Source organism: Pseudopodoces humilis, chromosome 9 (assembly GCF_049639895.1).
Source record: "Pseudopodoces humilis isolate 2021_Gansu_Grassland_sample_001 chromosome 9, ASM4963989v1, whole genome shotgun sequence".
Classification (NCBI taxonomy): domain Eukaryota; kingdom Metazoa; phylum Chordata; class Aves; order Passeriformes; family Paridae; genus Pseudopodoces; species Pseudopodoces humilis.
Genome location: NC_142208.1, coordinates 24498010 through 24513193, shown reverse-complemented (window position 1 = coordinate 24513193; position 15184 = coordinate 24498010). Strand labels below are relative to the sequence as shown.

At 45.0% G+C, this 15184-nt stretch overlaps 1 protein-coding gene across 5 annotated transcripts in view; it reads left to right on the top strand.

Annotated features, from left to right (window-relative positions):
- The window catches only part of SH3PXD2A (SH3 and PX domains 2A), a 247803-nt gene that overhangs the window by 60944 nt on the left and 171675 nt on the right, over positions 1–15184 (top strand). For 4 of the 5 annotated variants that reach the window (XM_088059689.1, XM_088059690.1, XM_088059688.1 and 1 more), the window contains exon 3: positions 7468–7543. In XM_088059689.1, coding sequence (XP_087915815.1) covers positions 7468–7543 — 76 coding nt within the window. Of the gene's footprint in view, positions 1–7467; positions 7544–12035; positions 12097–15184 lie in introns of those variants that run through there. The other variant, XM_088059691.1, reaches the window with a different exon arrangement.

Sequence of the window (15184 nt, the reverse complement as noted above, 5' to 3'; positions counted from 1 at the left end):
AAAATTGCAGGATGTAAGGAAAGATGCTCTTCTTTTGAAGTTAGCTCTTCTTCCAGACAGGATTTTTACTGTGACCTGCAGTGAGCCTTTCAGAATATGCCTAGGTTGTGCAGCCTGAGCACCTGGGCTGGCTCTGGATGTCCCAACTCTGGAAGAAAATCCAGCAAATTGCTTGCATCCCATCACAAAATTATGAGCCTTCCCCAGAAGCTAATTGACCTGATGGGACATGGCATCAGCATGGCTCTGACATCTCTGTGTGACCCTGTGGTACCACATAACTGCAGCATTCATCTGTCTAAAACAGGCATTGTGTTATGGCCTTAATTCCCAGGGATGCTGTTGGGACAAATCCTCTGTAGATACCAGAGTAACAGGGGACATATAATCACCATGGATAGATGGAAAAGTATGAAGTAGCCTTTGTCCAAGCATCTTCCAGTGTGGTTAAGTTGGATGAGGCCAGATTAATTTAGCACTGGGGAAAGAAAATGCTTCTGGCAGGAGACATCAATGGCTGCTCTGTGAAAGGACAGTGTGGGCTTTCTGAGAAGCTCTTCAGAGATGCACCAAGTGCCTCTGTCATCCCAAACCAGCACCTCAGAGTGTTTTGCCAGGCTGTGTTGGCCACAAATGCTGGTCTCGTTCTACGGAGCTTTTAAAGAAAGCTGCATTTCTTCAAGAAAAATACCAAATGTCTCAGCTGGGAAACAGCATTCCCTCTTTTGATGGATCGAGTTGGGGAAAGACCCCTAGTCTCTGCTCCCCACCTTCTCCTCCCCTGGCTGTTTTAGTTGGATACTGAGAGGTTTGTAAGATTTCCAAGATTTCTTGTGGAAATTTTCAGACCTGAGACAGGCATTTTCCCTTTGAGGATTACACCATGCTGTAAATGTCTGTTCTCTTTATTTTACATGCATTTTCCTGCTTTTGTTTGACTTTCTCATGGATTGCACTATATTTGATTCAGAACATATCCTATAATGCTGTAATTGTCAGGCATGTCAGCTGGTTATCCGGACTTTTTGCTTTAATTTTTTTTCTTCTTTCAAAATAAAAGGAAAGCAGTTGCTGCTGCTTCTCAGGGATTGAATTATTGCACTTCTCTTGCATGCTGTGGCATCGTGTAACACCACAAGGGAGCCAGTGTCACTGGCTGCCTGATATAGCTATTCCTGCTGCATTGTGGAACCCATTACTGCTTTAGGAAGAGATGGAGTTTCACCTCCTTCTGCTGTGTAAGATGTCAGTTCTGTGTGTGTGTGGCTAGCAGATGAGCTTCCCTGGGCTCAGTCTGTTCCACATCTTCACCCAAACATCTTTTGCAAACTTTTCCTAGTTGGTGTTATGCTCAGGAACAGCTCTGCTCTGGCCAATTTTGAAGGGGTGGGAGTTAAGCAGGCCTCCTGCTGTCTTGTGCCCGTGAGAGCGAACTGGTTTGTTGTTCCTGTGAGAGGGTGAAGCAGAGGAGAAATAAAAAGAAGCTCAGAGAAATCTAGAGAAAGTTCTCTAACAGCTGTATGCTGTGGAGGGATCTGCCCCAGCAGCAGAGCTTTTATTCCCTACCATGCATTTCCTGTCATTGATCTCAGCAGGTGTGGTCCTGAGCTGGAGTAAATGAGGTCCTTCCATTCACATCAGGGATGCTCCACTGATTAACCTTAGCAGAACACCTATTCTAGAACAAAACAACTGAAGAAATTATCTTCTCTAGACCAGAATGTACAAGGTGAATCTGTGGAGATGGTATCTTGTGTTCTCCACTCTCTTGCTTGTTTTCACCTGCTGACATTTAAATGTTTATACTTTACCTAGCAGCATGAGATCCATTCTCTAGAAATGGTGACCAACCATCTTCCTTAAGAAAGACCCCTTTGGATTCCCTGGTTAACCAGGATTTGGAATATGCTATAGATTAACAAGCCTACGAAGAGAGGATAATTGTATCTGAAAACTACCATTAATACTTATTCCATTTGCTTCTGTCCTGCTGGGCTTAGATGAGTTTAGTTCTTCTGAATTCAGTCTCTGACTCCTGCTCTGCAGCATGAGGCTCAGGGCCTTTGATGGTGCTTGATTAACTCTCACGTCACATAACTGAGATCTGTCTCACATTTTGCAGGTGCAAAACCAGAGACAGGACCAGAGAGGTTTATCCACTGGAAAACTCTGGCAGATGACAATTCAAATCCATCTTGGCCATTCCCTTTCTTGCACATGACATGGTTTATAGTTCAAAATATAGCTGATGATGCTGAAACCATCAATCCCATCAGCAAGCAGCACAGCTGCTTTCCAGCTTCAAAATGAAAGGAAATTACTGCAGCTCCTTGGGGGTTTAATTGATTGTTCCTATTCTGGTATCTTACCTCTCCTTCTCATCTAAACTCGTGTTACCTGCATTAGAGACTTTCAGATTTGCAGATGCCCTTAACCCCTCTTGCTGAGGTGTGAGTTCCGTCATCACTAGTTTCAGATCCCTGGCAGTATCTGCTTTTCTTCCAGCTTCTTTGTCAGACTCTCTCAGAAGTGTGCACACAACCCCATACATGTACAGATGCCTCCTCTCCTCTTCCTTGTCTCCCAGTTGGCTGTAGCCCTTCTTTTCTCTTTGGACTTGGAGATCAGATCAGCCTTGTGAGAAGGGAGGTGCCTGATGCCTGACTGTCCTCATATACTTTACCTTTCAAGTCCATCAGTGTCTAAATTAAAGTTACTGACAGCTTTCCTCATTTTTAATTAAAAATGCATTTTCTGATGAGCACTTGGAAAAAGGGAAGCTGGTATGCCTCTTGGCATTCAGTGTAGGAAGAACTGTACTCTTGGGACAAGTTGAGTAGCCAAGACAAGTGGCAAGCTGGGGTTTCTAGGGGCACCTTGCAAAAACTCTGCTGCTCTTGGTTTGATTTTCAACTGCTCTTTCTCTGGGACACAAGTAAATTATAACCTGGAAAGGGAGAGAGGCCTCATCTCTCTCTGTAGAAGGTCAGAGTCCTTTTATAATTTTGCAGCAGTGGATGTCATTTTGCTTGCCAAAGTAAGGGGCTTGCATGAAAGTCATCCTCAGGATCTTTGTGTTATAAATAAATCTCCCTGTGACTGCAGTGCTGACCTCCTGCCGAGCTTTGATTTTTATCTGTGCATGTGACAAACCTGCATCCACTTGAAAAGGAACCAGATTTCCACACTAAGAGATTATGTGGGTATCCTCATTTGCTCATTTTAAGAGGAGGACTTCATTATTCTAACCAGAGGAATTAAAATTGCTGCAAGGAAGGAAGGGGAGGAACCAACAACAGCCCAGCAGGAACCTGTGTACAGTCTGTGGTATAAGGCATAGGTGGAAGTCAGGTAACTGTCTCAGTGGATTAATTTTAGGGAGTTGGATTTGGACACAAACTTCGGAAACCTCAAAACCAAACCAGGAACAAAGTTCCCACTGGCAAATGCCACAGGGTCAAGCCATTGAATAGTTTATATATTCATATCCCCTGCACTGGCTGGTTTGTAGCAGAGTAAAAGCATCTTCTTCAAAAGAGATGTTGCCTCTTAGTCTTGGGTGCTGTAAGTCCTTATGTCTGCAGCAGAAAGAAATGTTGTTTCATGAAAATTTAACCAAGAGAGTAGTACCAAAATGTAGTAAATTATCAGGAAGCTGCTTGGTTTCTCCTCCTCAGAAATGCTACTTGTAGCATCTCAAAGGGCGCTTGTTTTTTTTTATTAAGATTTTTTTAACCAGATATTACCATTGCAAGGCAGACAGGGGTGGGATCTTATTTTCACAGCAGAGCTGATGTGAAATGACCAGAGATACTGTTATATGGCAAACCCAAATGGTTTTTGTGTGCAGAAGTGGCTCTTTCTTCACGGCACGTTTGCATTTTAAGTAAAGGTGACCTGAAGCAAAAGACATGAGAAGGAAGATGCATGGGGAAGTGGTTGAGTTGATACTCTGAAATCTTCCTATTTAATTCTTGCTAGTCAAGTGGTTTCATGTACCAATAGAAAGGAGTGGAGCGGGCCAGTGCCCTTGAGTCTGCTCTCTTTTCAATGAGCAGCAACTCACATGAGTAATTCCCTTTATTTTTAATGTGATTAATTGATGATAATTTGCTAGAAAGTCATAATCTGGACCACAAGGTTTTATAGCAGGTCTTGTAAAGGAGTTTTGGGCAGAGGCAAGAAGGAAAGTGCTTGGAACAGAAGGCAGGACTGTACAGGACTCGAGTAGGAAAGATGTCATCAAACTCAGAGCAGTTTGGAGAGACAAAGACTGGAGAGACAGTTTTGGTGGCGAGTTATTTGTGGACATGCATTTGTTGTGCTAGAAGTGAGAGTGGGGTATGTTTGTTCAGCCTGACTCCAGACATGCTGACTGAATGGATGGAAAGCTCACTTCCTGGTTTCCATATACCCTCCCTGTTTCCAAACGGATCCTCCACCCTATGATACAGGGACATGGTGACGGGTTTCTTTCTGCTCACTACACCAGTCATGCAATTGGAGGCTCCTCCTCATTGTAAGCAGATGAACTGAGCTCCTTCAGTTTTGCCAAATGCACTGCCCAGCTGTGTTTTCCTGTCTGCCCAAAGCCAACTACATCCCTAACTCAGTTCTCCGGGACTCTACATCCAGACTTCCCTTCTTTGCCTTCATACAGGGATGATTTTACCCCAGGTGACAGACTTGCTTTCTGATTTAGCAAACTTTGTTCCTAAGTTAATTATCGCATATCAAAGATGTGAGTAACAACTTGTGGAGACTGCCTGTGTCTGAGCAGAATAACCTGGGGCATTAAGTGAAGGGTTTATTTCATCAATCATATGTGTATTTGCAGTTATAACAAGAATAACTTCCTTCAATGGAAAAACATTTGTCACAGACAAAAGAGTTTTTGACTTTCAGATGCTCTGCAGACATCTAATTAAGAGAACTGAAAATCTGTTTATTGGTCTTTGTCTGTTAATCATGTGAGGAAAGGGCTGTGAATTGGCTCGGGACATCCCATTATCTTTGGAAGATTTGGGAACATTTCATTCAGGTCCACTGATGTTTTTTTTCTCCTGTATACATCTGTTTCTCATCTTCCACTTTGCATCCTTCTCTGTGGGTAGGAGGATACAGAACCCTGCTTTTCTAGGACTTCAGCTCTAACTTGCACTGGCTTTGAATGGCAGAACTCGGTGCAGGAAAATGCTGAGGAAAGGCTCCCTGCTTCTGCTGCACTTTATTCAACTTCAACATCCTGAAGGCTTCCAGAGTGCCCCTGCCTCCCCCAGCTCCCTGACATCCAGACCTTCCCAGTGGAGGCAAGAGCTGGGGTGGAAAATGCAGTCTAGGAAAGTTTAGCCAAACTCTTCCAGCTTCAGTTTATTGTATCTATTTTGCTGATATCCACCCTTTAGATAAATAGCACTAAGTTATACCCGTTGTGGCTCTCTTGATGTGGTTAAAAAGGCTTGTATTAGCCAAGATAATCTAACTCCAAGAATAACCCTGGGAATTTGACTGTATCAGTTCCAGCTTCAATCAGTCACTGCATAGTAAAGTGAGAATTGCCTTCCTGGCTAAAAGTGTAGCAACAGTGAAACTTCAAGTCAGTAGGTGGGGATTCCCTCCCCCTCTTTTTTTCCGCCTCTTCTTTGAAGGAAGCTCCTGCCCATGCCTGACCTCAGACACCCAGAGCTCTACCTACAAGAAAACAAAATTTCCCATTTTTAATAAAAAACGTGTCTTTGTAGACAGAAAAACGAGTTAGCTAACAATCCGCAAAGCTATGGTCTATTTATTTACTATGCTGACTCCCTGATGGGGAAACATGTGGGATCTTTTAAGTTCTTCTCCTGCACAGATGTTCCTTCTACTCCAGAGTTTCCTCTTGATCTTTGGTTTGCTGTGCCATATGGTGAAAACGCTGGAGATGTTGTGTGCAGTGGAAGACGAGAAGGATTCTGCGTGCTTAAAACAAAACCAGTAAAAAATAAAAAAAATAATTCTGACTGTTTTTCCCCTAGTTAGCAAAAAAATATTTTTAAAAGGAAATCTGTCGAGTTAGCAAAACCGCTGTTGACTTGCACAGCCTCTCTGTTGGACACGTAGCACTGATGAGATTAAATGTTGATCGACGAGTATCCCCTCCCTTCCCCCAGCTCTTGCTGCCACTTTGCATATTTGTATTGAGCTGTAGATCCAGTTGAGGTGAGGAGATAGGGGTTCTGCAAGGGCAAGTAACACGACTGCTTGCTTTTCCTTCCTTTCCTTCCTCAGAGATCACAGGAGCTGTGGGCTGTGAGTTGAAAGATGTTTCTCCTAGTTGGTTGGAAAAGAGCTCTTGGCAGGAGCTTTGGAGTTGCCCTTGCCCGAGGGAGTCAGGGCTTCTGAGTAGGAAGGGGACATTGAGCATCATAGAGACATCATGCATAGGAAACACAGGGAGAAATGAAACAGAATGGGAAAATTTGGGTCTGTCTTAGTAGCATCATGTGCTGAATGAGAGTGAAATGTTGCAGAGGGTGAATGGGAGAGACAAGAAACTCTGAAACTCCAGTTTTCAGGGCTGGAGCTGGTCTTTTTGGGGCAAGTCCATGAAGGCATCACTAGAGCAGATGCATCTTTCTGTCTGAGGCCTTTCAGCTGGTCTTCAGCCTCAGTGGCACTTGTCCATCAGGCCTCATCATCCAAGGGTATATTGTAGGGCTCCTTTAGGGAACATCAGATCAGCATTCCTAGGCTAGGAAACTATGTGCTAAAGGGTACTGGGCTGAGAGCACACCCACCTTGAGCTGTGCTTTCAGGCCATTGGTGGGCGGCCGGTGTTCTGTGGGATGTTTTGCTCTCTGAGGCCTCCCTGCCTGCTGTAATCCATGTAGAGACTGCAGTGAAAGATACTCTCCAAAACTCCATCTCTGTCTCCCAGAGAGAACAGAGCTCTTTCTTACTGGACCAGAACAGTGGGTCTTTCTGGCTCTGCCATAAAAGCAGAGCAGGTGTTTTCATTATTATATAATAAATATAATTTATATATATTTATATTATATATATATATATAATTTTATATATTATTTATTATTTAATCTGGTTGCTTGAACAGCATTTTTAGCCAGGAGGGTGGTCTGTCAGATGGACAGGTAAAACTTGTTACTCCACCAGCACACGCAGGCTGTGTATTAGAGACAAGGCATGTGTCTTGTAGCAAAAATTAGGAGCCTAATTTTAGAATGACAGTAAGGCCAGGCTCAGCTGTCTCCCTGGGCCCTGTCCCAGCTCCTTTGTGCTGCCAGAAATTTGCCCTCCCTTTCTTGGAGTGAACTGTATCGTACCTTTTTATGTACAGGCTTCCCTCCAACAAGACAAAATAATTCCTGCAGTTGCTTTTGTCTTAAACCGCACGCAAACCAAGAGATCCCTTGGTCCCTATGCAGATGGTCCATGCTTCCCCCTAAGATGTTTGTTGTGCTTCCTTTGCAGATGCAGCTTCTGGACAAGTTCCCTATTGAAGGAGGCCAGAAAGATCCCAAGCAAAGAATCATTCCTTTTCTACCAGGTAATTCTGTGGGGAAAGCCCTAAATAAAATGGCTGAGAGCAGCTGGAGACCGCAGTTCCCCAGCTACTGTCTCTAGTACTTTTTGAGGCCATTCTTATAAATGCCTTTTCTTTGGGAGCTCATACACTCAGCCTTGCACCTTGTCCTAAAATAACTGGCATGGTGTTTAGGGCTCTCAGGAGATCTTGCATCAGCTGTTCTGATTCAGGTTGACTCATGCCCTGTTACACAAAGGAATTTGATGGCTTTTGGGGGGATTTGTGTCTTTGGGGTACAACCAGGCAGCCTGAGCTCCAGCCACCATTTGGGAGACCACTGGGGACCAGAGCCAGTCTTTGTTATTTCTGGATGCTGTGGCTCTGCAGACACTGTTACTGTACAATAAGGAATTAATAACTGGTGTTTCCCCTGTGATAGAAAGGAAGCTGAAGGAAGGTTAAATGCAAACAGGGATTTCTGCAATTCTGGCCAATAAGATATTTACTTATCTTTTTAGCCTGAGCCACTGTTTCTCTGACACCTTTTGTAGAGGGCCTGGACATGACAGATATCCTGTCCTCAGGATAACAGCACGCACTTCTACACTGCTTCTTTTAGCAGCAGCTGCAGGGATGGCATGGAGGAGATGAGCCAGACCACAGTGTGCACTTGGAAGTGCAGGCTCGGGCCAGCTCCCTGTTGTCTGACTGCACAATTCTGGCTGTTGGCTTAAAGTTTGGCTTGCTGTACTGCCTGTCAGGATAAATGGAGTATTTTCAGCCTGTTAAAGGCTCTGTTCTGTCTCTCACTATAAAAAGGAGATCCCAGCACTTTCCTTAAGGTCTGTGAAGAGAAGCTGGGATGGGAGGGCTTAGTCCTCTCCAGGAGCATGCTGTGGTCCCTAACGCTATTTGCAGACAAAGCAGCTGCTCCAGACGTGTAGTGGGCACAGCTCCAAGGTTACTGGGGAGCAGGGACTTAAAAAGCAGCAGCACAAATACATGACACAAGCATCAGAGCCACAGCAGGGCAGCAGGGTCTTGGCAGCCTCCATAGACCTTGTGGAAGGCAGTCCCAGGCTCGGAGTTTGCTCTCTGCAGTATTCTATGCTGCATTCAGAGTCTGTAGCCGGAGGAAGGTGGTGTTGCCATCCATTTCCTGTCTAGGATGAAGAGAGAAGTCTAAGAGTGGGCTCTCTTTTTAGCTGTACCATCAAAAGACTCATAGCCAAATCACTTTGTGAAACCTCTTTGTGATAAGAATGGAAATTGCTGGACTGCTATTCTTACTGGAAAGCATTTTGAGGTCTGTGAAAGCACTGTACAGGAGTGCAGATTGCTTCACATGAGGTGCTGTAGGAAAATCCTGTCTGCAGGTAGCATTTTTTCCTCCTGTATTGACTGTCACTGGCCTGTTTTGTTTTCTCCTAGAAAAGTATTGGCTGAGTGCAGGTGGCTGCTTCTCAGCCTTTATGCAAATTGTAATGATGGATGTTCTGATATATGGGTGTGTGATATTTGCAGAGGGTGAGATAAACCCCATATGCCCATTACAACACTTCCTACCCTTCCCACCCTCCAGGAATATGAGGGAGATGGTAGTGCCACATGTCCTTGAGGGGAAGAGTTATATCTGGAAAACATTTGGGTTGACTTAGTGTCCCAAAGAGAGAAGCTGCCATAATAGAATAGACCTCAGCTGTATTTAATTTAAAATTTCTGTGATATATGTTCTACTTTTGATATCGAATCTCTGCCTCTTTCTTGTTGAACTGCTGAGCAGCCCTTGTTGCTTTACCCAGGAACAAGGTGACTCAGCTAAATGTCAAACATTGTCAAACTCCGTTAAATAAACTAGCTGCCAAAATTAGAATATGCATGGCATTTCTGCAGCTGGAGCCATGGATTACAGAAATGAATACCTAGCTATAAACTCTCTTAATTAAAAAATGGCAAAGCAGATGTTTGTACTTAAATCCTACTTTATGAAGATGTCATGGTCCTGCTTGCTTATTGTGGGTCCGATTCAACCAAGCTGGACTGGCTCTGCATGCTGGGTTCTGAGTGCCCAGGGTTTGCTGTGCCACCTGCAGGGTAGGACAAATCCCCCCATCAGCTCTGGATTAGAAATTTGGCATATTTCATCCTTCAGCTCCCATTTGTCGGTGCTCTCCCGAAATAATAGTGCTTGACTGTGCTGGAAACCTTTTACCTATAAAACCAAGGAAAATGTAATGGGGTTCAGAGCCTTGCCCCTACAAGGACAGACCATACTGGGTTCAGCAGCAGGAAAGTTCAGTTCTTCTTTTCTCCAGACACCTTTATCTTATTTTCATCAATTTTTTTCTTCAAATATATTTCCTATCACTTCTCCCTTACACAAATAAGGAGTCAACACCTTTCAGTGCCATGAAGAGATGCAAGGAAATTATGAACAGTGCCAGGTAGTCCTGTAAAAAATGTCCTGTGTAGTTTTCTAGTTTTGTTTTATTTTTTGAGAGAGACTTCCTTGCCTTCAATTTTTTTTTTTTTAACTTTTTTTAACCATACTGAGAGGGGAAAAAGTGATATTTTTGTCTCCTTTCCTCATTTTATCTTCTTCCCATGAGTTTTTTCCGTTCTTCTTTCTGATTTCCCTTTTTACTATTGGAAAATCCTGCATCAGGAGGGGTCGTGCAGAAGAAAACTGCATGAGAAACTCTGTGGATTGGCCAGAGAGAAACTTTGTAGCTGGTGGTATGATTTTTTTTCTTTGGAGGGAGACTGTGGAAGAGTCAGAATAAAATTTGATGCAAAAAACCCCTCTACAGCGAAGACAGTTTGTTGCTCTAAGAAGACATGGATGGAAAGTGCTGTTTGAATGTACCAGTGTGGCTGTTGGTTGAGCCCATTTGCAATACACTGATTTCTCCATCACCTCTCCTGCTTTATATCTGAAGAATGATCTTTGGTGTGTAGATAAGTAGTTTTGCTCCCTCCCTGCCAGGTACTTTTACATCTGCGTCAGCAGAGAAAAGGGTTTATGGATTTGGGCTCCTCTTTTCAGGGATCTTGAGGTAATTAATGAAGGAATTTCAGCTGGAAGGAGAAGACATGTCTCCTGAGCTTCTGGAGACCACAGTGGCAAATGAAATTGCAGAGACAGCATGATGCAACTCCGGGATTAACAGTTTTGCAGTGGTTGACCCAAGACTTCAGGGCTTGCATTGTTTTTCATTTCTCTTGGCACTAAGTGGGAGAGCCATCTGGAGACAAAGCTGGAGGCATGTCAGCTTGTCTTGCTCCACTGTGTCTTCCAAAGTGCAGCCCTGTGGAAAGCGCACTGCATGGCTTGAAATCATTGTGTCACGCTGGGCTGCAGATCCCTGCCTTGGAGAGAGGCTTGGGCTTGCCATGGCATGGAGGGCTGGCCATTGATGATGGCAGCCCCTTGCATTTCCCACACAGATTCTAGCTTGATCCCTGTCGGACTTCAAACCACTTTTGACCCCCACTACAGAAACAGGAGGTTTCTGCATAGGATGTGCCAGAAGGGGAAAATCTTCACTGGGTGTCTGCTCTGCAGCTTCCATGCTGCCTGGAGAGGGAGACATCCTGTTCAAGAAGACTACTTTGTGTGCCTGGTTTACCTAACTCTTGGGAAGCTGAGTCCTGTCCCAGGGGAGCAGGATGATCAGTGCAGGCTGCCCTACCAGCTTGGTCAGGAAGCTGGAGGAGCAACACCCCAGCCTGGCTCCAGTCCCTGCCTCCAGTGCTTGGAGCCTCTACCAGAGAGGCAACTTCTCTCTTCCTTTTTTTCCCCACTCAGGTTTTCCTCCTCCCTTGACTAAGTTGAGGAAAGAGGATCCATGGATCCAAAGATCCATTTTGGGGCACATGCTGCCAGTGTAGCTTGGTGGCTGTGTCCCAGGACGCTGGGAGGGATGCCAGCATGGGGGATGAGATGTCACTTAGCTGCTGTCACCTCGCTGTGCCCCGCTGACCTGCTCTACCCCTGAGAAGAGAAACACTCCGGCACCATCTCTGGGACTTTCTCCTTCGTCGGTAGCAGGAGCACACAGTGTGTGCTTTTTTAGGACAGGCAGCAAATTCAGGGCGGCAGAGATCCCTGCTGGTAGTGCGAGTTCGGCTCTGTTTCCTGCTCCAGAGCTGTGGCGAGTTGCTCCTGCCTGGAACAGTGGGTGGGAGTCGGGTGAGCTGATCCCTGCCTGGAGGGCTTCGCCTGACTGCCTAATCTCTGGGCAAGGCTCCCGGTTCCCCAGAGAAGCCCCAGTCGGTCCCAGGCTGAGGTTTGCTGGAGGCTGTTCCTGCAGCGGAGTCGGAGGAGCGGGCCCAGCTGAGGGCAGAGCCGTGTGAGTCAGGAGGGCCGCGGGAAGGGCGAGGCCGGCCCGGCGAGGGCGCGGCCCAGCACCGCCCAGACACCTGGGGCTGCCGCCGGAGCCTCCCCGCTTTGCACAATGCAGGAGGATGGGGAATAACCTCTCGCTAATGCCGGCTGGGACCTTCCTCACCTCTGTTTCTGCCACTCCCGGGCTGCAGTGGGGAAGGAGATCTGCCGATGAGCTGCATCCCAGGTGCTTATGTCTGCTTTTTGGTTTCGGTTTGAGGTGCTGGGTTTGGTTTAACCCCCTTCCCTTTCCAGTGCTGTCTTTTTGGTAAGACGGGGTTGAGGAAAAGGGCTTCACTAAGGTTTGCAACAGCAGAGTTTTGTTCACGGTGATGAGAGCAGGATTTGTTTTTGTTTTCCTCTCACCTTTGTATATTCCAGCTTTTCTCCTTTTTTTTGCTCTGGGCTGGGGGAGAAGCATTGTTTTGTTTAGAGATCATGTGCTGGAGCAGAGATGATGGGGTTCCTCCTCGCACGGCCAGCAGCGCAGTGACCCTCAGATCCAGCCATTCATGTTATACATGTGTAAATTGGGACCAGCATCAGCAAAATTAGGATTTGGCCATGTATAATTTTGTCAAAGATGCTGCATTTCAGCAGGGTACAGTGCATGGAAAGTGCTTTCAACATCTGTTCTGCCCACCTTGGGAGGCAGGGAGATGATGACTGTAAGACACACACTGGACAAGGAGGAGCCTTAGAACTTTTAGAGATACTTTTATTGCGGGCTATTTTCTCCCTTGGAGAGCTGGTTGCTAGCAGAGCATTTAAAAGGAAATGCATTCCTGTCCTAGTTCTTAGCTGTATTTTATGTGCAGATTTCAGATTTGTTTTTAATTTTTGAGTATTCTGTCCTTCGTCAGTCTGAGCCAGGGCAGCAAGTTATTAGTAAGAGATTTAAACTTTTTTTTTTTTTCAAATAATTTTGAATTCCTCAGAATTTCATTCCTGACCTACTCAGAAATGAACAGTGTTGCATCAGTTCAAAGCCAGTCAAAAAGTAGCATAAAGATTAAAAAAACCCAAGAGAGATCAGATTCTCTCTAAAATATTAAAATTCCCTTTATTAAGGCATGTCTTATGTTTTAGATTAAAATATGAATTAAGTTATTTGAAAGGGTGTTCCGTTAATATGCAGGGGTAGTCTTACAGGTATGATAGACACACACACTGCAAAGTCTCAGATGTCTGGTTTGCTGAGCCTTACCTGTGTAGCATCATTAACAAAGATGTTCTGCTGTGCTTTTCTGAATATAATACAACAAACTCCATAAGAAAGAGGGGCTCTGTCTCCATCCCCTTCCGCCACCTGCAATAAGGCATCATTGCAGTCCCCTGTCCCAATCTCTGAGGAGGTACAAGAGGTCAGAGAGGTGACCCATGGCATTATGGCATGAGATACTGTTGGCTCAAAGAGCTATGGAAATCTTTTTGAGGGCCATTCTATAATACAGTGCTATTTCATTTTAATATACGTATTTTCCTGCCTGTTCTCTGAAAGGGGAGAGTACTTCCAGGTTTAAAACCAACTTACATTTGAGCCTGGATATTGTGTTAGCAAGACAGCTAACGGGTCCCTGGCTTCTTTCCACTCCAGCTTATTTAGAACTTGGGTGATGCCGAGCTTCTGGTGAGCTGCCCTTCAGCAGCTCCTATTGTTTGAGTTCACAGTTTCTATTGTGTCTTTCTATTTTCTGCCTTGCCAGGAGAGCTATTGTGAAAAATTAATCTCCTGTCTCTCACAAGAGGAGAATGGATTTCCTGTCGGCTCTGGGCTTGAAGGGAAAGCAGGGGCTGCCGGGAGGAAGCGGCTGCCCCTCAGCCGGGCGGCAAGAGGATTGATGATTTTGAGGGGAACAGGCGTATTCTTTTCTTTAGGCTCCGTGGAGATATTTTTAGGGTTTAAGTGTTTTCTGTTTGAAAGACAAGTCGTCAAGTATGAGGTCATAGGATGCCCTAAGGCTGCTGCCTGTTGAAAAAGCTGTGGAAAGCCATGGCCAGCGCCAGCTTTCAGAGCTGCCCACTGAGGAGGGAGCTGTAAGGAGCCCCCCAGACTGGAGTGCAGGGGGCTGCTGGCTTTGCATGCATTTTCGCAGGACAGGCCTTCTGAAGGTCTTTGGGCATGAATCAAGGGTCTGATTCCATTACAAAAGGAAGAAAGAGTGGGAAAAAATAATGCTGGTATCTGCTCAAGTACCTGGTCCTCTTCTCTCAGTCTCTTCTGGGTCCTTTCTCAGCATACAAATCCAAAATCTGCCAGATGACAACTGAAATGAAGAGCTGGAGTAGAAAAAAACTATGGAATCTTGTTCTGGGGCTTGTAAACTCACTCTTCTCACACAGGTTAAGAACTCATGTTTTGCTCGACCAGAAACTACCTCTGGGCAGAAATCAGCATATGCAAAACATGATGTGCTTCTCATTAGACCACTTGAATCTGCTGATGAGGATTTTGTAATGATCAATCCACAATTTCTAGGGAAAACAAAGAATGAAAAAGGATTTGGGTCTGGGTTTCCTTGAATCCAGAGCTAATGGGGGTTATTTATTTTTTCTGCAGCTCTGGATGCTAGACTGAAAGGCCAGGGAAGGTTGTCAGTGTAGTCTAGCTGCCTGGACTCCTTGGGGAAATATAGACGTTTTTACTCAGAAATTAGTTGGATTTTGATTCTTGTTTTAAAAGGCAATAAATAAACACGATTATAGACTTGAAAAGCAGTTTGAGTTGCATTGGGCTCGTCGTTTCCTCAGGCAGCCGTTCCAGATGAGTGTGCCCTCTACTACTATAATTACTTTTTAAAAATAACTCTGCAAGTCTGTAATCTAAAGTGGGTGGTATGTAGCAAGTCTAAGAGCATTCTGCATTCAACCCACAGACTGGGGAGAGGGTGACTTTATATAAGGGTTCGCTTGTCTTCCTCTCTGGTCTGAAATCTGACTTTTTCCCACAGTCCATCAACAAATGGCCCATACAATGAAAGTGCTTTTTAACACAGTAGTCAAGCTTGCCAGGGACTCAGATGGCTTTGCAGCCCCACAGGCCCTGGATATTCCCTCTGGATATTACTTATCTACCTAATCTTGTCTTTGTTTTGTTCAGGCAATACAGGAGAGAAGAGCCCAGCTGAGATTCACGGCTAAGTAATAGTCTAGACCTATGTTGGAATATGTTTTCAGCCCACTTTGACTTTTGGCTGGGCCAGCTGATTTATTTATACACTCACATGCTTAAAATAGGTTGTGATTATTTTTTTTCCTGTAGATTGGAAACAATG